This window comes from Alternaria dauci, chromosome 4 (genome assembly GCF_042100115.1).
Source record: "Alternaria dauci strain A2016 chromosome 4, whole genome shotgun sequence".
Lineage (NCBI taxonomy): Eukaryota > Fungi > Ascomycota > Dothideomycetes > Pleosporales > Pleosporaceae > Alternaria > Alternaria dauci.
In genome coordinates this window covers 3,172,650-3,197,344 of record NC_091275.1, presented here as the reverse complement: position 1 = coordinate 3,197,344, position 24,695 = coordinate 3,172,650, and the positions used below count along the sequence as shown (strand labels likewise).

General features: G+C 39.5%; 1 protein-coding gene across 1 annotated transcript; it reads right to left on the bottom strand.

The window, feature by feature from the left end:
• Nucleotides 1-1,362: 1,362 nt before the first annotated feature.
• On the bottom strand, nt 1,363-2,112 carry ACET3X_005561 (uncharacterized protein; the record flags this gene model as incomplete). Its single annotated transcript, XM_069451779.1, has 1 exon — nt 1,363-2,112. The coding sequence occupies one exon, from the start codon at nt 2,110-2,112 to the stop codon at nt 1,363-1,365; it is 750 nt and encodes a 249-aa protein (XP_069307605.1).
• Between the last annotated feature and the right edge of the window lie 22,583 nt (nt 2,113-24,695).

Sequence of the window (24,695 nt, the reverse complement as noted above, 5' to 3'; positions counted from 1 at the left end):
TCGTGTGTGCAAAGCGATGGCTGTTTCTTGTACGCAGAAACAAGGCTTGTCGGACGAACATGCCACCGGAGGATCACGAGATGTCCTTTGAATGAAGCGGATTTGGGAATACAAAAGAGAAAATCGTGAGAGGTCTACGTCCAGGTACATTCAACGCAGCTGCACCTTTACCCTACTCTTCATACCCCCTTCTTCACCCTCGTCATGCACTAAGACAGCCCCCAGCCCTTTCGCTTCCCGCTCAACAGCCTCTACCGTGCTGACCGGTGCGCTGTTCCGCTGATGTTCGGGTTGCAACTCACTTCGTAACACCAGGGCAAGAGCGCTGTCTTTCCAAATGCCGACATGTTGACTATGGCTTTGGATAATAGTGACTACCAGCAGAATCCCCGTCAACAGCGCGACGAGAGCCGGCAGTGTGAGCCAACGCCATCGCACGGCTACGTGCAGTTTTTCAATGTATACCCTTCCCTTGACTCTGTGAGTGGGCGCGATGTAGACAGGTGACCTCGTGCTCATGTCTTCTCCTTGTTCCTGGCTATGGAGAATGCTGTCGTTTGAACGGAGGGCGATGTTCATGTAGTGGACTAGCGAGTACACAGACTCGGTAATGTTGCGGGTTTGGTAGATCATCTTGACTGTTTCGGAACCTTGTAAATAACCCTGCATTGAGATACTCACGTTTCCAGACTCGATGAGACTGGCAGCTCCTTGTAACAGGACCTGGTTCTGCTGTCCTGTTATAGATATTTTGACTGGTGGTGAAGAGCCATTCTGGTGTTTAAAGTTGATGTATCCCGACTCCTCTTCTGTATTCTTCGATACTTGCTCTACCTTTTCTTTGTAGATCCCATTTTCTACCGCTGCTGACACTGTGTGCAAAGCCGTATATAGCCTACACGTCACCTGCTCAAGCGGACTATTCTCACTTATGTCACCCCACATGCGATCGTCAGTCCAGTGCAAATCTGTGGCACGAATCCAGTTGATGTCTAAGCGAGCCCGCGGTGGAAAATCCCAGACGGATTCGTCTAAATTCGAAGTTTCATTCGCGTAGTAGAGCCATATGAAGAAGGGGGTCGTTGAACCTCCATACTGAGGCATGGCTTCTCCCCTTTCGATGGCGCATCGGGTCCCACGATACGGCTCCGGATTGGGATCTGGATAGCATTGCAACGTAGCGGAACCTAAATTGTTGATGCACTCAACCTCTACAGCAAGCGTATCGAAAGCGTCCCATGTACAATTGCCGCTACTACAAGAGAACAAAGGGTCTGGTCTGGCTAGCATCCCGGACGATAGAAGACCAGTATAGACAGCGCTTTTCATGTTAAAAGGCAACTGACGACCTGTAAATCACAATCACGTTAGCGCAGTTACCAATGGAGTCTGACCCAAATATGTACCTTGGCTGGCGTAACTACTCCCATGAGAACCTGCGGATCCATTGTATCCGAATGCAGCCGATGTGTATGCTGACGAAGTATCGTCTACCACCTGAGCACTATAGTAGGCAACAGTCTGCTGAAAGCAAGGGCCCACAGCGACCATGATAATCATGAGGATAGCGCCGATGGGGACTGCGGAAGTGACATGACGGGGCGATGCGAGGATAGCCAGTCCGCCGAGAACTCCACGACTAGCTTGATCGAACAGAGCCACATCCTCCAAGGGTCTTTCGGTCTTGGCCAGCCAAATCCAGCTCAACTGGCTGATGCATTTCGTGATGGGGACCATGACGGACGCGCGGAACAAGACCGAAGCAATGGAGACGAGTGTGTTGAGCGAGATATCCGCTGCCCATGGTGGATTCTGTTTCTTGTCGTACAGAGCTAGAAGGGCGATGAGGACGGCAATCGCGGCGAGCGCGAGGCTGAAGGAGAGGATTTCGAGGAGCCATGGGCTGAGTGAAAAGCGGGTAGTGCGCAACGAGCCTTCGATTCGTACTTGCTCTTTCTCGCTCGTAGACAGCTGAGTGTAGTATCCTTTCAGATGCGAGTGCGTGCCGTCGATACTAACTGAGTGGGTCTGTAGCGTGCTTGGTGGGGCGAGGAGGCTGTCTGCTTGCTCACTCGTCAGATCGACATGACTGGAGTTTGGACTTGGTGACATGGTTGGGTGGGCAATAAGAGACAATAGCTCGCTTTCATGATAAAAGCTATGTCTTAAAGTCCGACGAGGAGACTGTTATGTATCGTAGACTAGGCCAAAGAGAGCCTCTACCCCGGGAGGGGCGACACAAACATATTTGTTTCCCAGCCTGAGTCTTCTCGAATTGTGGCTGGCAGGATTACCCTACTATTGGACAGTTTCTGCGAGATGGTTGCACCAGCCGCCATTCGACATGCACGCTCAGATATCAGCCAGCGAGGCCCCCCATCCCGAGGACCTAGGCCTTGTCCTAGCAGACGGATACAAGTCGAGACGCTGCAGCTGTCGGTGGATGTAAAAAGGAACGTATTCTTCAAAATGATGATTGCAAACATGTAGGAGTATAATTGTTCCGTCGCAATAGCCCGACCGGATTCGTGGTTATACATGGTCTAGGTGGGGCTTGTATGACGTCATGTGTCGCCTGTCTCGCATTCCACATATCTGCACCTTGCTAGTACCCTCAATATTCTACTCCCGAGCAAAGCTTCATCGCGACGCTTTCATCAGTTAGGCTAGAGCGGAAATGTCATGTCGCCATCATGGCACGCGTTCACTATAATCAAGTCTATCTACTTCCAGCAGCCTGTCTGCAAATCTCAAATTAACTCTAACCCCGACCAAGCCCCACTACTTTCCGCATTTCCCACGATACTTTTCAGGAAGCAATTGGCAAGAAGCCGTCGATACTGCTCGCTCAACTGCCCCGAGTAAACAACTGCAACACAGGACCTCCTGCCCTGGACATGATTCGCCAGCATGCACGATTCGAGACACTGCTGCATGGTATAAGCAACAAAGCCAGTGATATCATAGCCCAGATAGTCTGTCTGTGGAAAACACCTGAACTCCGCGGGAGACTACGTCGGTCAGTAAGGGGGTATAGATGGCTCCCGGGGCCGAGGAAGGGAAGGAATTCATCGTTAAATAAGGAAATATTCTTAGATTACCTGTTAATATACTAAGAGTAAGGGGATCTAGTACATTGCTTAGATTGTTACAGTAGCTAACTTCTAGACTAGTCTACTAAGTATCAATATTCTTAAAGGTCTATATCTAGTCTTCTATCCTCTACGAAGGAATATTAGATACGCTAGAGCAATACCCTCTTTGCTAGCTTCTATTGTTTGGCCTGTGTTTAAGCAGCACCTGTCTTCTCGTTATTACATTTTGTGGACACGCAGCCGTTAGCATATCCACATCCACTGTAACTCCCCGATCCGGGTTTGATACAATAATGGCTGATATCCACCCTGCCATCACCTTTAGTTGTGCTGCTCATACCATCGCTCCTGCGAGTCGTCTCTATCTTAGTCGACAGTCCGTAAACCCAAAAAGTGTCGTTTCCTAGAACGAGTGTTTGCTCCAGGAATGTAACGTTCGTGTCTATCGCACCATAATCAGCCCCTTCCACTGAGTTTCGCAAGCGTGGATATCCGCTGCATAGAATAATCAAGAAGACTTACAGTCCCATTCATACTTCAATCCCGTGCTACACTCATCTGTCTCGGCAGGCGCACTGGTGCCTTGTGGCACGAAACTGTAGTGACACTTTCCCTCAATGGCGCTAGTGATCGATGAATGGAAAGTAGCGTTGAAATCGCGGATGCTGTAGCCTGGACGACCGGACTGTGTAGAAATGCTCACGTCCCAGTATGTGTCCGTAAGATCGGGGCGGTCGTATTCGCTGGCTGCGGCGGTCGCGGCGGTCAAGCTGGCGAGCGCGAATGCGAGGAAGGAGAAACGCATAGTTAATTGGTGTAGTTCGTTGTGACTGAGGTGTGTTAGAAAGTGCACGGGGCGAACATTCTTATTTCTACGGCTGCACGGAAAAACAGCTCTAGGCACCAGGCAGGTATACGAGCATGCCCCAGATAAACGGTACGCCTTACAGAAATCCTTTCATAAACGGGCCGTAAGTGGGTCTCCCTGTCCTCGGTTCCTAAGGCTCACTACTCCTAATTAGTCGTGTAGACAGACCTACATTTCTAATCCTCCTTATTTAGACATATCAGAGTTGAGACCTATTTAAGTTAAATTTAATATATAATATATTTTTTTATATAGGTTAGCTACCTAATACTATAAATACGCCTATATAGTAATAATGTATAAAAACTTAATAATACTAAGCTTAAATATAAGAAGTAGTTATAGGTAATAGTATTTACTTAATACTATAAGAGGATAGTAAAAGATAACTCTATATTAAAATAGTATAGTAGAGAAACTAATAGTAACTATAACTAGTGTTATAGATAAAAGGAATCCTCTTTACTTAATAAAGGAATTTAGACTAGTGTTATAAGTAATAAAGGTTAAATCCTCCTTATATAATTTTTTATTTTCTGCAAGCAGGGGGGTATTATCAAAATAAAACTTTAAAAAAGTAAAAAGTAGCTATCCCTCTACTTATCAGTTATAAAAGTTGATAAAAAAGATAAAGTAATAACGTAGTTTAAATACTAAACTAATTAGTATTTTAGGGTAGTAAAGCTCTAACATCTATACGTGAAAACTAAGGTTAAAAAAATTTACTAAAGGTAACTAAAAAAAGATACCTATTAAACCTTAAGAGGGTATAATAGGGATTACTAGCTATTAGCTAGTAATATAATTATAATATATTATAAAGGGAGGAGGATATAGTATCTTTACTATAATTAAGCTTACCTAGAATTTTATACATTTTTATAAAAGCCTAGCTACTTCTAACCTTTATACTAATACTAACTTTAAGTATCCTACTATATATAATTAAATTATATTATATATAAGTAAATTATACTATATATAATTAAATCGCACTATATATAAATATATATATATCCTCTTTATCTTTATCTAGGAGGTCTTCTAGCCTAGCCTAAAAACCCTAGCTAGATAAGTACTAATTAATATATCTATAAGCATATAATATACTTACCTTATATATACTAGGGAGCTACCTAAAGTAGTCCTTAATAAGTTAGATAAGTAATTACCTAAGTTCTACTACTTCTTATAGACTAAGATAGTAGATAATATTAATATTATTAACACCTCTAATATTAGTAATATTAAAGTAGAGGAGATAGTAAAGAAGAGTAGAATATAGATACTAAAGGACGTAGATACTAAAGGACGTAGAGGAGGTTATCTATAAGGCCTAGATTAATAATACTAGTAGTAGTAAAGTCTGTTATAAGTAACAAAGGTTAAATCCTCCTTATATAAGGAAAGCTATAGATAAAGGAAGGAAGGCTAAGTGCGGGGCGTACTAAGTTATATAACGTGCTATTACGCTAAGATCTAACATCTAGGATAGTAGAGTACCTTAGGATAGTAGCGCTATTATAACTATCTATAGTAGAAGGGATAGAAGGGATAGTAGGACCTAAAGGCAATAGGTATAAGAATATATTAGATCTTATTATTACACTCGTTATAGTTAACTTAAATAGTTTATCTCTTATATAGATTATTAACTAGTTATTCTATTATTTATAAAATTAGTATTGTTTATCTCTTAGTTATAATAATAACTCTTTTCTACCTAATTATTTTATACGCTACCTTACAGACTATTACCTAAACCTATCTTACCCTAGTAAGGACTAAGCTTAGAGAAGTATAGTAAACCCCTATATAATACTTTAACTACCTTAGATATTAGTAGATGTTTAACTAACAGAATTGCCTAATTAAGATTTAGTAATAGTATCCCTAAGAGTAGTATAGAATAATAGGGCTTAGGGTTAGGGACCCTTAACGCTAGTAGCTATGCTAGCTAATAATGTAATACTTAACGCATCTAACTTAGACTTAGAGGAAAACCCTAGTAATAAAGAGCTATAAAATCTTAAGTAATAGGCCTTTATTTAGGCTTAGTAGATAGCTAAGATATAGAATATAATTAATTAGCTTATAAGCTAGATAATAGCTACCCTTAATAAATAACCTATTTCTACTAAGAAACCTAAGATAGTATTACTAGGGAAATATAGTTGAGAGTAAGAAAAGCTATAGGTATTCCTTACTAATATTAACCTATATTATAAGTATAATAAGGTACCTAACAACTAAGAAAAGATCCTTATAGCTAGTATATTTATAAAGGATAAGGCCTCTAACTAGATATAACCCTATATAGATAATTACCTATTAGATATAGAATATTAGGGAACTAAAGCTAAAACACGTACTTTATTTATAAGCTAGACAGAATTTAAAGAAGAAATAGGATAAATCTTTAGAGAAGTAGACGCTTCGACCTAGGTAGAGAAGAAGATTACTTACCTAAGGTAAACTACGTTAGTGTTAGTATATATAGTAGAATTTAAGTAACTATAGGTATAGATTAACTAGGATAATATAGCACTTTAAATAGTATTTAAAATAAGCCTAAAAGAAAATATTAAGGATAGACTTATACACTATAATAAGCCTAAGTTACTATACGCCCTAATTAAGCTAGTAACACGTATTAATAACTAACTTTAGGAATAAAATAACTAGAAGAAATACTTCTAACCTAACCTACCTAATATAAAAAAATAACGTAGGAGATTTAATAAGGATAGTAATACTATTATAACTAGTAAGGTATAAGATAAACCTAAGGATAAGAAGCCCTAAGGATAGAGATAAGATAGTCTCTCTAAGGAAGAACGCTAGAAGCGTTATAATAATAAAGTATATCTCTAGTATAGTAAAATAGGACACTTCGCTAGGGATTATAAAGAAGAATAAGTTAAATAGGTAGCTATTAAGATCTAGATAATTAGATAAGGCACGCCTTACCCGGCTAGGATAGAGCTAGATAATAACCTAAGCGACTTAGACCTATATAAGGAGGTACGCTTAGAGGATAAGGAAAGCTATAAAATTATCCTAAGAGTAAAATTAGATAATAAAGTCCTTACTATAGACTAGCTAAGGAAGACTAACTAGAAGGTTAAGGGTACTATCGTAATAGAATAACTAGCTAATAACTAGTGTTAGGTATATAGTAATAAGATACACTACGCTAACGAATATATAGTTTATAAATAAATTATAATTACTAGCCTAAATACTAAAGAAATTAGGTATTAGGTAATACACTAATAACCCTACTTTAATAATCTAATAGCTAAGGTAGAGGACTAAGAAGCCTACGAAGTAGAAGATACTAAGGGTTATAAGGATTTATGTTAGTATAACTATAAGATAAATTATAAGTTCTATAAGTAAGATAAGGAGGATTATAGGATAGACTAGGACTAGTGCTACTACCTAAACCTCTAGGTAGACGAGTATCTAGTAGATAACTACTACCTACACGAACTAGAGAAAGTAGAGATCTACTATAGACTTCTTTAGACGTAATATAAGAATAGGTATAACTTCTATTATAAGTAGCTTAAGGAAGTATATAAGGTAGATAACTACTACTATTATACCCTATTATTAAATATCTATAAGGTTATAGACTATAAGATTTATAAGGCTAAGAAGGCCTAACTAAGGAAGAGGATTACTAAGGAGGAGATACCTTATTAGAATATTTATTAGAGCTTCTATTATAATAATAGGTGTTTAACACACTATAGCTTAAAGAATAATATAGGTTATTTCCCTAGGTATAAGAAAGAGAAGTAGTTAAAAAACTAGGATACCGCTAGGGATAGGGTTACGCTAGTAAAGGCAGTCCTAAAATAACCCTTAGGAAGGTGTAGGATACTAATAGTTAGGTAAAGCAGCTACTTATAACCGTATCTATATAGGGATAAAATATCGAGGCGCTCGTAGATAGCGGGGCTGCACGAATAATAATCTTACCTAGAGTAGTAGAGAAACACGAACTACCTTACTAGGTTAAAGAGAACCTAGTACTAGTACTATTAGCTAATAAGAAACCTATAGAATATAGAAATAGTATAATATAGATAGAAACTAAATTAATAAAGCTATAGATAGCTAGTATAGAGTACTAAATAAATATTAATATTATAGATCTAAGAGGACTAGATATATTAATAAGTTATAACTAGCTAGATTCCTATAACCCTACTATTAACTAGTAAATAAAGATAATACTTAGAAGAGAACCTATATATAAGGTTACTAGAGTATACTAAAGAGTAAGCCTAAAGTACTAGAGCTTAACCTAGGATAGGAGGTTTAGTAAGATCTTACCTTATAAGATTAGGAGAATCTATAAGAAGGACCCTTAAAGAGTAGGAGTTATATAGATAAGATAAGTTATAACTATAAAGGAAGGACCCTTACTACTAGAGATACTAAGAGAGTATTAGACTAATAAGTTTAGAGAACTCTTTAAGGAAAATAAAGCTATAGATTTAGTAGACTATTAAGATTAGGATTATAAGATTATCCTAGATAAAGGGGTAAAACTAAGCCTAGGACTAATATATCCTATATCGCCTAAGTATAACACTAAGCTAAGGGAGCACATCTAGAAGAATCTAAAGAAGGGATTTATCTAACTAGGATTAGGCCTAATAGCCTTACCTATCTTATTTATAAAGAAGCCTAATAGGAAGTAGTAACTATATATTAACTTCTGTAGGTTAAATAGTATTACTTAGAAGAACTAATATCCCCTACTACTAATAACTAAGCTTATAGATTAACTCTAGGGAGCTAAGTAGTTTATGAAGTTTAATATTTAGGAAGGATTTTACTAAATTAGGATTAAGGAAGGACACGAATAGATAATAGCGTTTAAAATAAAATATAGACTATTTAAGTATATAGTAATACCTTTTAGGTTAACGAATACCCTAGTAACGTTTTAGTTAGTTATTAACAACGCGCTCTATAAATACCTTAGGATCTTCGTTATAGCGTACATTAACAATATATTAGTTTATACTAGTAGGACGCTAGAAGAATATATAAAGTATATAAAGAAAGTGCTAAGGAAGCTTAAGGAATATAAGCTATACCTATAGCTAGGGAAGTGCAAATTCTATATAAAGGAAATAGAATATTTAGGCTTTATAATATCTATAGAGGGAGTAAAGATAAACCTAAAGAAGATAGCGGCTGTATAGGAGTAGCTAACGCCTAAAATAGTTAAGGATATATAATCCTTTCTAGGGTTTACTAACTACTACTAGAAGTTTATTAAGGATTACTTAAAGATTATAATACCCCTCTCTAAGATTATAATAAAGGAAATTAGTTTTAAATAGAATAAGGAATATTAGGAAGCTTTTAATTAAATTAAGTAGATATTCCTTAAAGCACCTATACTAGAGATATATAACCTAAAATAAGAGACGTAAGTTAAGACTAACGCGTTAGATTATATACTTAGAGCTATATTATTATAGTAGTGCCTAGATAAGAAGTAGAGACTAGTATTCTACTACTTAAGGAAGTTCTCTAGAGTAGAACTTAACTACGACGTTTATAATAAGGAGCTACTAGGAGTAGTTAATTCCTTTAAATAGTAGGAAGTCTATTTACTAGGACTACTACACTAGATTAAGGTTTTTACTAATTACTAGAACTTAGTAGGTTTTATAATAATAAAGAAACTTAATAGATAATAAGTCTAATAGGCTAAGATACTAGCTTAGTTTGACTTTAAGATAATATACCGCGCTAGAACGCTTAATAGAGTAGTAGATACTCTAAGTAGGAGATCTAACTTACGTAAGGAAAGTTATAGAGAACTATATAACGCTATATTTAAGAAGATACCTAATAGCACCCTATATTATAACTAGCTAGAACTAGCTAAGATAGCTAAGGTAGCTAAGTGGGTAGAAATACTATAATAGTAATAGTAGTAAAAGGTAGCTAGCTAGTAGTTTAAGCCTAAGGAAAAAGGCTCTAATAAACTATTATAAGATAAGCAAGAGTACTAAGATATAATTTAAGATAATTAAATATATATATCTTTATATATAAGAGTAAATCTTATTAAAGAACTATATAAGTCCTTAGAATATAGATATATATTACTAGAAGAGATAGTTAGACGTTTAGTAAAGGTGTTTATAATACTACGCTTATAAGCGAAGGTGTAGGACGTCCTAGGTAACTATTTAGCTTATTACTAAAATAAGCCTAAGAGATATAAGCCCTATAGCCTGTTATAACCCTTACTACTACTAACAAGACTATAGAGTAGCGTAATAATAGACTTTATAGTAAAGCTCCTAAAATTATTAGAACTAGGATCTAGAAGATTATACGACACAATCCTAGTTATTATATACTAATACATAAAAGGAGTAAAGTTTATACCTACTAAAGAAATTATTACAGTAGAAGATTACGCGTATAAGGTTAGTAAGGCACTAATATTAGAACATAGGATACCTAAAGAGTTTATTACTAACTATAATAAACTATTTACTTCTAAGTATTAGAATACATTCCTAGTAAAGTTAGGTATAAAGAAGAAGCTATTAACTAGCTTCTACCCTAAAATAGATAGCTAGACGGAACGAATAAACTAGACACTAGAATAGTACCTAAGGATATACGCTAATAAGCTGTAAGATAACTAGGTTAAACTCTTACTAACAGCACAATTAGCCTATAATAGTACTAGGTCTGCGACGATAAAGTACTTACTATACTACGTAAACTATAGATATAAGCTAGTTACTTATTAAGATTTAAAGGATATAGAAAGTATTATAGTAAGTATAGATAATAAAGCCTACTTAATGCGAGGACTATATAATAAATTAAGTAAGAATATAGCTTATAGGAACCTTATAATAGCTAAGGCGGCTAATAAGTAAAGGATTAAGGGACTAACCTTTAAGAAGGGGGATAAAGTTTTCCTATTATAATAGAACTTAAAAACTAAGTAACTAAGTAAGAAACTAGATAACCTCTAAGTAGGACTATTTAAGGTTCTAGAGGAAATAGGTAGTATAAACTATAAACTCTAACTCCTACTAGGTATACGTATCTACCCTATCTTTTATAAGAAACTCCTAGAAAGAGTACCTCTAGATACTAAGCTAGCTACTAATATAGAGCTTAAAGATAATAAGTATAAGGTTAAGGAAATTAGGGACCTATAGAAAATTAGTTATTAGTAGAAATACTTAGTTAAGTAGCTAGGATAGCTAGAGAGCTAGAACACTTAGGAACTAAAGGAAAATCTAATAAACTATAAGTTATAGGTACGTAAGTACTATTAGAGACACTAAGAGAAGAGAGGACTAGATCCTTAAGGGAAGAAAAGAAGTTAAAAGAAGGATTAAAAGAAGCGTTAGCCTATAACTAGCCTAAGTTAGTTAATAGTCTAGGTAGTAATAGTTTAGTTAGCTAAAAGTCTATACTAGGGGTAGAGCTCCCCTTAGCTTACTCTTTCGCGCGATCCTAAAGATTTAGAATAGTAAGATCTTAATTAGTAAATACTTACTCTTACGCCTTAGCCTCTAGAAGCTCTAACTTACTTTAAGCTAGCTAAGCTTCTAGCCGCGTAACCTCTAGATACTTTATATACTTCTTACGCTAAACCTTCTCCTATTCTTCTTTAGAAATAAATAGGCTATACTTAGCCTTTACTAAAATATAACTAGTGTAGCGACCTAACTTAGTATCTATAAAGTAATAAAGGTTCTTTTCCTTATAACACTTATAATAAAAAGATATCTCTAAACCCTACTCTTTTACGCGATTAGTATAAGCACGACGCTTAGTAGTTAAGCTTTAGAGATAAGAATAGTAGGAAGACAGAACCTTAGGTATAGTTAGGAGAGGTAAGGAAAGGGAAGAAGAGAGGATATAATACTACAGGAATACCTAATCCTGCACCTCTACTACTAGACTAGGCATAGAGAAATAATAATCTAGGGTATTAGGATAATACACCTAAGGGGGGGGATAATATTATAAGTAATAAAGGTTAAATCCTCCTTATATAAGGGAAGCTATAGATAAAGGAAGGCTAAGTGTGGGGCGCACTAAGTTACGTAATATACTATTACGCTAAGATCTAACATCTAGGATAGTAGAGTACCTTAGGATAGTAGCGCTATTATAACTATCTATAGTAGAAGGGATAGAAGGGATAGTAGGACCTAAGGTAATAGGTATAAGAATATATTAGATCTTATTATTATACTTATTATAGTTAACTTAAATAGTTTATCTCTTATATAGATTATTAACTAGTTATTCTATTATTTATAGAATTAGTATTATTTATCTCTTAGTTATAATAATAACTCTTTTTTACTTAATTATTCTATACGCTACCTTACGGACTATCACCTAAACCTATCTTACCCTAGTAAGGACTAAGCTTAGAGAAGTATAGTAAACCCTTATATAATAAAGTCCTTATAGTTAGCTATCTTACTATCTTAGTATTAGGAAAGGGATTAAGCTAAGAGACTAAGACCTAGCTATAATAGTAATTAGGTAATATTAGGAGAGTAATTAATAATTAATATCCTAGGCTTAAAGAGAGGGAATTTAAATAGATACTATAAGGATAAGAGAATAAGGTATAGATAGTACTAATACTAATATTCCTCTAACTAAAGCTAATTATTAGATAGTAGTAGCTATACTATAGGTAGCTAGTTAGTTGTTCTTAAGAAGGGGTAGTAGAGGTAGTAGTAGTAGAGGTAGTGGCGGTAGTTATAAAGGGTAGAAATAGCGAAGGATAGTAGAGGATAGTAGAAGATAGTAGGGGATAGCGTATAAGTTAGAAGGTTATATCTTATCTCTAGTAGGCGTATAATACTAATATATATCTTTAGTATTTAGTATTTATAATATATTATATATATACTAATAGTACTAAATATAAGTATAAGCTTACAGTTACCTAGTTAGCGCTTTATCTTAAAAAAAGTCCCTAAATACACTATAATAATAATAAAAAAATATTTATAAAGGCTAAGGCTAACTAGGTTAGTATATATATAGTTATAGTATTAGCCTAGTATTAGACTAACTTTCTTAGCTATAAAGGTTATAGTTAATTATTAGGGTGCTATTATTACTACTCCTAAGGATATAGCTAATACCTTTAAGGTAGCTAGGTTACTAAGCGCCTACCTAAAGCTCTTAGAAAACTCTATCTTCTAATATACTTAGGTTATTATAGGGCGTTATAGGTCTTTAGGTTTATAATATATAGTTCTTATAAGTATCTATACTATCTACTTTTAGTCTTCTAGTCTAGCTCTTAGTTAGTAATAAGAATAAAAAAGATATTTTATAGCTTTAAATAATCTAGCTCGCTTCGTATTACTATTTTATTTTTTTTAAAATAGAAGGTTTATATAAGCTTAAGAAGTGTCGTAGTAAGTTATAAGTTAAAGTTAATATTTATATAACTATTATCTCTATAAAAATTAGTATATTTATAAGTAGTAAGAATATATAAATATACTTATTACACTAGTACCTCCTAGCTACGGTATTAAACTAATTAACTCTTCTATAGTGTATAGTAGTAGTGTATCTATGTAATGTACGTTATTGTCTTATTTCAACTCTATAGGTATTAGTACTTAGGTACTATCTACCCGCGCTTTCGTTATAAGAGGTATTTAAAAGAAGCTAGAATAATATTTATAGCTTAGTTAGTTGTGGTAGTAGTTAGCGGCCTTTATTACCTTAATTATCACAGGCTTACGGTTAGGATATAGTAATACGATATACGCAGTTTTAGCTAGCGCGGATTCACAGATCTTCCCGTAAGTCTAGCCTGATCCACAGCTTTATAGTCGCAAACGCATCACTAACTGGCCTGAGACTGGGGTGAACATAGAAGGCTGGCGTAATTTGTCCCCCGCGCTAACGTGGTCCACCACCGAGCTGGCCAGACCACCGGGATGGCCGCGCCCCACCCTGCGATCGCTACAATCTACAATTTTCATGATGGCTCAAACATGACGCACTCGGTTGTCGTCAAATGAAGCCAATATCAATCTGGCCATGTTGGCCATCGACAAAGGCCAAGTCCAATCAAAACGGGCTGCTGCAGCACTATATAAAGTCAACAAAAACACGCTCTATAACCGCCGCCGCATGGGGAAGCCTTCACGACGCGATTGTGTCGCCAATCCAAGGATTCTCACTAACCTAGAAGAAAGAGTGATTGTTGATCATGCGGTCGACATCGACTCGCGTGGATTCCAGCTCACCTTGGATATGTTGCGAGAAATGGCCAATAAATTACTCGCAGATGGAGGAAGTCGCCGTGTCGGTCTCCACTGGCCGTCACGGTTTGCCCAACGCGTTCCGGAGCTCAGACTACGCGTCAATCGAAGGTATGTCTACCAGAGAGCCTTGAACGAAGACCCAGTGGTCATCGAAGACTGGTTCCGTCTTGTAGTCAATACGAGGGCCAAGTATGGGATTCTAGATGAAGATACCCACAACTTTGACGAAGCTGGCTTCCAAATGGGCTTCATCAGCACGCATATGGTTGTCACAGAGACGTCAGACCCCTAAGACTATGCAGCCAGGCAATACAGAAAAGGTGACAACGATCATAGCTGCGAACACGCAAGGCTGGCCGATCCTGCCCTTCATCATCTTCAAAGGCGCTCAACACTACGATACCCTGGTACGAGGCGATTGCGGATAGGCCCGATTGGGTCCTCTCGATTATTGATAAAGGCTGGATGTTCCTTGAGCATGGTCTCGTCTGGCGGAAGCACTTGAGTCAATATACAGAAGGTCGGACGGCTGGTGCGTACCGGCTTCTCGTTATGGACGGCCACGATAGCCACAACACCATGGAATTCCGTAATTTCTGCAAGGATCACAAGATCGTTACTCTTTGCATGCCCCCGTATTCATCGCATCTCTTACAGCCGCTCGATGTGGGCTGTTTTAGGCCCTTGAAGCAAGCTTACGGCAAGGAGATTGAAGACTTCGTGCGCTGCCGCGTCAATCACATCACGAAAGAAGACTTCCTGCCAGCCTTCGGAGTCGCTTTTGAGAAGGCCATTATTACAGACAACATCTACGGAGGCTTCAGAGGCGCAGGACTAGTTCCTTGAGATGCGGACGCTGTGATTTCGAAGCTCGATATCCGTCTACGCACCCCAACGCCATCGCTCCCAGAGACGCCCCATTGGGAGTCACAAACACCAAGCAATTGTGTTGAGATAGTCTCAAACACTACATATAAAGCAGCTGCTTCAAAGACACCAAGATAGCTCACCAACACCGATTCTTCAAAGCTTTGCAAGCCTTGAAAAGGGTGTCAAGATGATCTCGTACGGGGCGTCGGTGATGGAGGTTGAGCTCGGAAGGCTTCGAAAGGCAAATGACATGCTATCGAAGCGTAAGGCACGCACCAAGGCTCTCAGAGGCGTCAACACGCTATCAATCGCTGACGGGCTTCAACCATCCTCGCAACGCGAGTAACAACAGACGGCTACTCAGAACGGCGCTTCTGGTGAAGGCCCTGCGCAGCGGCAGCGACGCTGCGGACGCTGCCATCAGCCAGGCTACAACACCCAAACTTGCAAAACGCCTTTCACACCTACAATAGAGATCGTAGATCCTAGGCTCCTTGCCTCTTAATGTAGAACCCTAGTAGTGGTGGAGATATCCTGTTTTGAACCGTGCTACGGGTTGCGGCGCGGCCATCCCGGTGGTCTGGCCAGCTCGGTGGTGGATCACGTTAGCGCGGGGACAAATCTCAAAGGGGGGACAAATCTCAAAAACGGGGGGACAAATCTCAAAGGGGGGACAAATCTCACCAGCCCGCGTCAAGTCCCCTCATCAAAACACAAGATCCTGTCTATGAATGCGGACAAACCTGGAGTGTATGTAAATAGAGGCTACACATCATCAAAATTCGTTAAGTTTTATTTCATGTAATAGAGCATCGTTTAAATCCTCTAAAGGGGCGACAATAGTGCTTGTTAATAGTAGAGCAGGGGCGCATCGTCGTTACAGCTTCCAAAGCTAAAGACAAATTGCCCAGAAGCAAAGCCAGCCATACTGTATTTTTGTATTAGAGATCTACAGTAGGAGGAGACACGTCTAAAGTGTAATTCTAGGCTAGCTGCGCCTTTATTAGATGGCGAGGTCGAGTTAGTGGTGCTTGAACGATGTTCGTGGTTCTGCGCGGTGGGATGTTCTACCAGTAAGGAGGGAGGTAAGGGATCGTATGTAGTGACAGGATGTATTCTTCCTATTGAAGGCGCGCCTCTCGTTACCATCGGGAGTTTGCAACGCAGAAACGCGACCAGAACGCGACCGCAGCAACGCGTATTCGGGCCTATCGTGTATCTTATCTTATGAGTGCTTACAGCAGTGGAAGGCGAGATGATAGTTTGAGGGAACGTAAGTACGACGGGAGTTTTGATGAGGCGAGGCGCTAGCTACCGTGTCCGTGCGCGTAATGCCCATGTTCAGTTAATGCCCGCTATCTAACACCACAATAACAAACTTTAACGCGTTATAACTCTACTAATATAGACCTAATTTAGGAAATAATTAGAGAAATTAAATTGTGTAAGCTAGGCGCATCTTTCTTATATATAAAAGTTACTAGTAAGTATAATATTAACTAATATACACTCGCTTAAAGACACTAAGGCGTTATAAAGCTATGTAGGGTTAGCTACCTCTCCCTACATCTATAATATAAGATAGAGCTTATATAATACATTAAGACGCTTACTAAGTAACGTTTACTACCTATAAGGATAATAATATATTAATTTACTTTATCTTTAGCTAGAAAAGAAGTTTTAGATAGCTAGGTTATACGCTTTATTAACTAGAACGCCTCTTATCTTATCTTACGCTAATAATAAAGGATAGACTAGTTATACTATAAAGCTAATTTAGGGGAGAAGTATAGCTTATACTTTAAGCTCTTATATAATAAGATAGAAGAGTATAACGTATAACCTACCTATATATTTAATATAGATAAGAAGGGATTTTAACTTAAGGAACTTAGAAGATTAAAATAAGTATTTAATAAGGTCCTTTATAGCTAAAAGGGGGTTACTATAATACTTTAAGATAGCTTAATAGAGTAGATAATAGTCCTAGCTTATATTTATTTAGATAAGTTAGTTTTAAGTCCTTCTCTTATCTATTAGGTAGCTAATAGAGTAGTTTAATTAAGCTAGATAGACGCTATTAACTTAGAAAAGTATTTAGTCTTTATTAGTTTATCTCTAACTAGCTAGAGTAATAATAATATTAGGTTAGCTTAGCTTAAGGAGGTTTTTAAATAAGAGACTAAATAATATACTTTAACTAAGTACTAATTACTACTCCTTAATAGCTATAGATCCTATATAACTATAGATTTTATTAATTATTATAATAATAATAATATCTTCTTAGCTATATTTCCCCCCTACGTAACCTATATACTTTAACCCCTTAACGTTAGGATATTTAAACCCCTTTCTAGTACTTACTTAAACTAGCTGTTAGTGTATCTTTAGAATAGTTAAGGGTTACTTAATATAGTAAAAGGAGACTTCTTCCTACTCTTTTAGGTAGCTTAGAGTAGTACTTTTAAACCTTAGGCTATCTAGAAAGCCTTTAAGGTAACTAGGATATAGCTATATAACTATTACAAGGTAATAAGGAATTGCTTCCCTTTTATGCAGGTCGCATAAAGGACGACTATTAGGTGGACACGTTAGACGAAAGTAGTTCTAGGGCGGGGCCCAGATCACGTGAAAGGAATAGCTTCCCGCCAAGACCTAGCCTCTAGGAGGCCAGGAAGGAGTAGGAGGTTACGGCCCTCCTAGGCCTCCCTCTTAGAAGGGAGGGTAAGGAGGACAGGACCTATAGCAATAGGTATAAGAATGTGTTAGATCTCATTATTACACTCGTTGTGGTTAACTCAAATAGTTCATCTCTTACACAGATTGTCAACTAGTTATTCTATCGTTTATAGAATTGGTATTGTTTATCCTTTGGTTACAACGATAACTCTTTTCCACCTGATCATTCCATACGATACCTCACGGACTACCGCTTTAGTCTACCTCGCCTTAGTACGGACCGAGCCTAGAGAAGTATAGCCTAACCCCGTGTAACACTTTGACCACCTTGGATATCAGTGGACGTTTAACCAACAGGACAGCCCGATTAAGATTCAACAATGGCTCATCAGGGAAACGCGCAGAACAACAGGGCTCAGGGTCAGGGACCCTCGACGCCAGCACGCCCTACCCCAGAAAATGATGAGATGCTGGAAGCATCCGATGACGAGGGAGAGAACCCTAACGTCACTAAGCTTAGGAATCTTAGGCAACACACAACTACGCAGGCTTAGCAGATTGCTAAGATGCAGGCAATAATTAATTAGCTTACAGGGCAACTAATAATAACCCCTAACGAACAACCCGTTGCTACAAAGAAACCTAAGATAGCGTTACTAGAGAAATATAGTGGAGAACGAGAAAAGCTATGAGTATTTCTTACTAACATCAACCTGTACTGCGAGTACAACGAGGTACCCAACGACTAGGAAAAGATCCTTATGGCTAGTACATACATGAAGGATAAGGCTTCTAATTAGATATAACCCTATGTGGACGATTATCTGCTGGATGCAGAACACATAGGCACTAAAGAAGGAACCCGTACCTTATTTGTAAGTTAGATAGAGTTTAAGCAAGAGATAGGACGCATCTTCGGAGAAGTAGACGCTTAGAACTAGGCAGAGAAGAAGATCACTCGCCTAAGGCAGACCTCGTTAGTATCAGCATACACGGCGGAATTTAAGCAACTACAAGCACGGATTAATTGGGATGATGCGGCACTTCGAACGGTATTCGAAGCAGGCCTTAAAGAGAATGTTAAGGATGGCCTTGTACACCACGATAAGCCCGGGACGCTACACGCTCTGATCGAGCTAGCCACGCGTATCGACAACAGGTTGTGGGAACGAAACAATTAGAAGAAATACTTCTGACCCAACCTGCCCAACATGAAGAAACAGCGTGGTAGATTCGACAGGGATGGCGACGCCATCATGACCAGTAAGGTACAAGAGAAGGCTAAAGATAAGAAAACCTGAGGAGGTAAAAGACACGACGGTCTCTCTAAGGAAGAACGCCAGCGGCGTTACGACAATAAAGCATGTCTCCAATGCGGGAAGACAGGACACTTCGCTAGGGATTGCGAAGAAGAACAAGTTAAACAGGCAGCTGTCAAGATCCGGATGATCAGATAAGGCACGCCTTACCCGGCCGGGATAGAGCTGGATGACAACCTAAGCGACTTAGACCTATACGAAGAGGCACGCTTGGAGGATAAGGAAGGCTACGAAATCGTCCTAAGAGTTAAACCGGACAACGAAGTTCTCACTATGGGCCAGCTAAAGAAGACTGACTGGAAGGTTAAAGGCACTATCGTGATGGAACGATTAGCTAACAACTAGTGTTAGGTATGTGGTAACAAGACACACTACGCCGACGAATGCACGGTTCGCGAACGAATCATGATTACTGGCCTGAATGCCGAAGAAATTAGGTATCAGGCGATACACTAACAACCCTACTTCGATGATCTAATGGTTGAGGTCGAGGACTAAGAAGCCCACGAAGTAGAAGATACTAAGGATTACAAGGATTTGTGTTGGTATGACTGTAAGATAAATTGCGAGTTCCATAAGCAAGATAAGGAGGATTGTAGGATAGACTAGGACCGGTGCTGCCACCTAAACCTCTGGGCAGACGAATGTCTAGTAGATATCTGCTATCTACACGAACTAGAGAAAGTGGAGATCCACTACAGACTTCTATAGACGTAATACAGGAACGGGTGTGACTTCCATCGTAAGCAGCTTAAGGAAGCACACAAGGTGGATGACTATTACTATCGCACCCTATCATCAAACATCTGCGAGGTAGTAGATTGTGAGATTTATGAGGCTAAGAAGGCTTAACTAAGGAAGAGGATTACTAGGGAGGAGATACCTTACTAGAATATTTATTAGAGCTTCTGTTACGACGATAGGTGCTTGACGCACTACAGCTTAAAGAATGACATAGGCTACTTTCCTAAGTATAGGAAAGGTAAGCAGTTAAAAAACTAGGATGCCGCTAGGGACAGGGTTACGCTGGTGAAGGCAGTCCTAAAACGACCCTTAGGAAGGTGCAGGATACTGATGGTTGGGTGAAGCAGCTGCTTACGACCGTATCTGTATAGGGACGAAACATTGAGGCGCTTGTAGATAGCGGGGCCGCACGAACGATGATCTTACCTAGAGTGGTGGAGAAACACGAACTACCCTACTGGGTTAAGAAGAACCTAGTATTGGTACTGTTAGCCGACGAGAAACCTATAGAATATGGAAACGGCATGATACGGATGGAAACTGAATTAATAAAGCTACGGATAGCTGGCATAGAGTGCTAAATGAATATTGATATAATGGAACTAGGAGGACTAGACATGTTGATTGGTTATAACTGGCTAGATGCCTATAACCCCGCCATCGACTGGCGAATGAAGACGATACTTAGAAGAGAACCTGTGCACAAGGTTGCTAGAGTACGCTAAAGAGTGAGCCCGAAGGACTAGAGCTTAACCTAGGACGGGAGGTTCGGTAAGATCTCGCCTTATAAGATTATGAGAATCTATGAGAAGGACCCTCAAAGAGTAGGAGTTATATGGATAAGACGAGTCGCGACTACGAAGGAAGGACCCTTACTACTAGAGATACTAAGAGAGTATTAGACTGACGAGTTTAGAGAACTCTTCGAGGAAAACGAAGCCACGGACTTGGTAGACTATTAGGATTGGGATCACGAGATTATCCTAGATGAAGGGGTAAAGTTAAGCCTAGGACCTATGTATCCCATATCGCCTGAGCACGATGCTGAGCTAAGGGAGTACATCTAGAAGAATCTGAAGAAGGGATTTATCCGACTGGGATTAGGCCTAATGGCCTCACCCATCTTGTTCGTAAAGAAGCCTAACAGGAAGTGGCGACTATATGTTGACTTCTGAAGGTTGAACAGCGTTACTTGGAAGAACTGATATCCTTTACTACTAATAACCGAGCTTATGGATCGACTCTAGGGAGCTAAGTGGTTTACGAAGTTCGACGTTCGGGAAGGATTTCACTAAATCAGGATTAAGGAAGGACACGAATGGATGACAGCGTTCAAAACGAAATATGGACTGTTTGAGTACACAGTAATGCCTTTTGGGTTAACGAATGCCCCGGCAACGTTTTAGTTAGTTATTAACAACGCTCTTCACGAGTACCTTGGAATCTTCGTTATAGCGTACATCGACGATGTGCTAGTATACTCTAGCGGGACGCTAGAAGAACATGTGGAATATGTCAAGAAAGTGCTTAGGAAGCTTAAGGAATACAAGCTGTACCTGCAGCCGGGGAAGTGCGAATTTCACACGAAGGAAACGGAATACCTAGGCTTTATAATATCTACAGAGGGGGTGAAGATGAACCTAAAGAAGACAGCGGCTGTACAGGAATGGCTAACGCCTAAAACAGTTAAGGACGTGCAATCCTTCCTAGGATTTGCTAACTACTACTGGAAGTTTATTAAGGATTACTTAAAGATCACAACACCTCTCTCCGAGATTACGAAGAAGGAAGTTGGTTTTAAATGGAACGAGGAACATCAGGAGGCTTTTGATCGAATCAAGTAGATATTCCTCGAGGCACTAGTACTAGAGATGTACGACCTAAAGCGAGAGACGCGAGTCGAGACCGACGCGTCAGATTATGCACTTGGAGCTGTATTGTCGCAGTAGTGCCTAGACAAAAAGTGGAGACTAGTGTTCTACTACTTAAGAAAGTTCTCTGGAGCAGAACTAAACTACGACGTTCACGATAAGGAGCTACTAGGAGTAGTCGATGCCTTTGAATAGTGGGAAGTCTATTTGCTAGGACTACTACACTAGATCGAGGTTTTTACCGATTACTAGAACTTGGCAGGTTTCATGACAACGAAGAAACTTAACCGACGACAAGTCCGATAGGCTGAGATGCTAGCTCAGTTTAACTTCAAGATAACTCACCGCGCTAGAACGCTTAACGGAGCTGCAGATGCTTTAAGTAGGAGATCTAACTTACGCAAGGAAAATTATAAGGAACCACATAACGCCATGTTTAAGAAGATGCCTGATAGCACACTACGTTATAACCAGCTGGAACTAGCTAAGATAGCTAAGGTGGCCGAGCAGGTAGAAACACTTCAGCAGCAGTGGCAGCAGAGAGTGGCCAGCTAGCAGTTCGAGCCTAACGAGAACGGCTCCGACGAACTGTTATAAGACGAGCGAGAGTACCGAGATATGATTCGAAGCGATCGAACATATGTACCCCCATACATGAGATCGAGTCTCATCAAGGAACTACATGAGTCCCTAGAGTATAGACATGCATCGCTAGAAGAAATGGTCAGGCGACTATTAAAGGTGTTTACGATACCACGCTTGCGAGTGAAGGTGCAGGACGTCCTAGGTAACTGTTTGGCTTGTTATTAGAACAAACCTAAGAGACATAAGCCCTATAGCCTGTTATAACCCTTACCGCTACTAACGAGACTATAGAGCAGCGTAACAATAGACTTTATAGTAAAGCTCCCGAAGTCGTTAGAACTAGGATCCGGAAGATTATGCGACACAGTCCTAGTCATCGTGTGTCGTCACACGAAAGGAGCAAAGTTTATGCCTACGGAAGAAACTATTACGGTAGAAGAATGCGCGTATGAGGTCAGTAAGGCACTTATGTCAGAATATAGGATACCTGAAGAATTTATTACTGATCGTGATAAACTGTTCACTTCTAAGTATTAGAACACATTCCTAGCAAAGCTAGGTGTGAAGAAGAAACTATTGACTAGCTTCCACCCCAAAACAGATGGCCAGACGGAACGAACGAACCAGACACTAGAACAGTATCTGAGGATGTACGCTAATAAGCTGCAAGATAATTAGGTTAAACTCTTACCGACAGTATAATTAGCCTACAATAGTACTAGGTCTGCGACGACTAAGTACTCACCACACTACACGAATTACGGATATAAGCCGGTTGCTTATCGAGATCTAAAAGATATAGAGAGTATCGCAGTAGGTATAGACGACAAAGCCCGCTTAATGCGAGGACTGCACGAAGAATTAAGTAAGAACATAGCTTATAGGAACCTCACGACAGCTAAGGCGGCTAATAAGTAAAGGATTGAGGGACCAACCTTTAAGAAGGGGGATAAAGTTTTCCTATTACGTCAGAACTTGAAAACTAAGCGACTAAGCAAGAAACTGGACAACCTCTGAATAGGACTATTTGAGGTTCTAGAGGAAATAGGTAACGTAAACTACAAACTCTAACTCCCACTAGGCATGCGCATCCACCCTGTCTTTCACAAGAAACTCCTAGAAAGAGCACCTCTAGATGCCGAGCTAGCTACCAACATAGAGCTCGAAGACGATGAGTACGAGGTCGAAGAAATTAGGGACCTGCGGAAAATCGGTCGTCAGTAGAAATACTTAGTCAAGTGGCTAGGATGGCTAGAGAGCCAGAACACTTAGGAACTAAAAGAAAATTTGACGAACTGCAAGTCACAGGTACGTGAGTACCATCAGAAACACCTAGAGAAGGGAGGACTAGGTCCTCAAGGGAAGAAAAGAATTCAGAAAAAGGATCGAAAGAAGCGTCATCCTGCAACCAGCCTAAGTCAGTCGACAGTCCGGGTAGCGATGGTTCAGTTAGTTGAAAGTCCGTACCAGGGGTAGAGTTCCCCTCGGCTTGCTCTTTCGCGCGATCCTGAAGACTCAAAATGGCGTGATCTCGATCAGCGAATGCTCACTCTCGCGCCTCAGTCTCTGCCACTTCCAGCCAAAGTCGAGCGACCTCGGCCTCAGCTCGAAGAAGCGCCAAGCGCTTCTCGCGCTTTTCAGCCTTAACCTTCTCCCACTCTTCCTTAGTCACAAATAAGCTACACTCAGCTTTCACCAAAATACAGCCCGCACACTGCCTAGAGGCAGTATCTACAAAACAACGAAGATTCTTCTCCTCACACCGCTTACAACGAAAGGTCATCTCATTCCCTTGTTGGCGGATACGGTCAGCACGAGCCTGGCGCTGTTAAGTCGAGTTCTAGGTACAGACGCGTTAAGAAGTCTAAACCTTAGGCATAGTTAGGGAAAGTGAGGAAAAGAGGAAAGAGAGGATACGACACTACCGGAGTAGCTATACCTCTACTACCGCCGCCGGACTAGGCGTAGGAAAACAATAATCTAGGGTATTAAGATGATACGCCTAAGAGGGGGGGTAATGTTATAAGGTAATAAGGAATTACTTCCTTTTTATATAGGTTGTATAAAGGAAGACTATCGGGCGGATATAATGGACGAAAGTGGATCTAGGGCGGGGCCCAGATCACGTGAAAGGAATGGCATCCCGCTAAGACCTGGCCTCTGGGAGGCCAGTGAGGATTAGGAGGTTACGGCCCTCCTAGGCCTCCCTCTTGGAAGGGAGGGTAAGGAGGACAGGACCTATAGCAATAGGTATAAGAATGTGTTAGATCTTATTATTACACTCGTTGTGGTTAACTTAAATAGTTTATCTCTTACATAGATTGTTA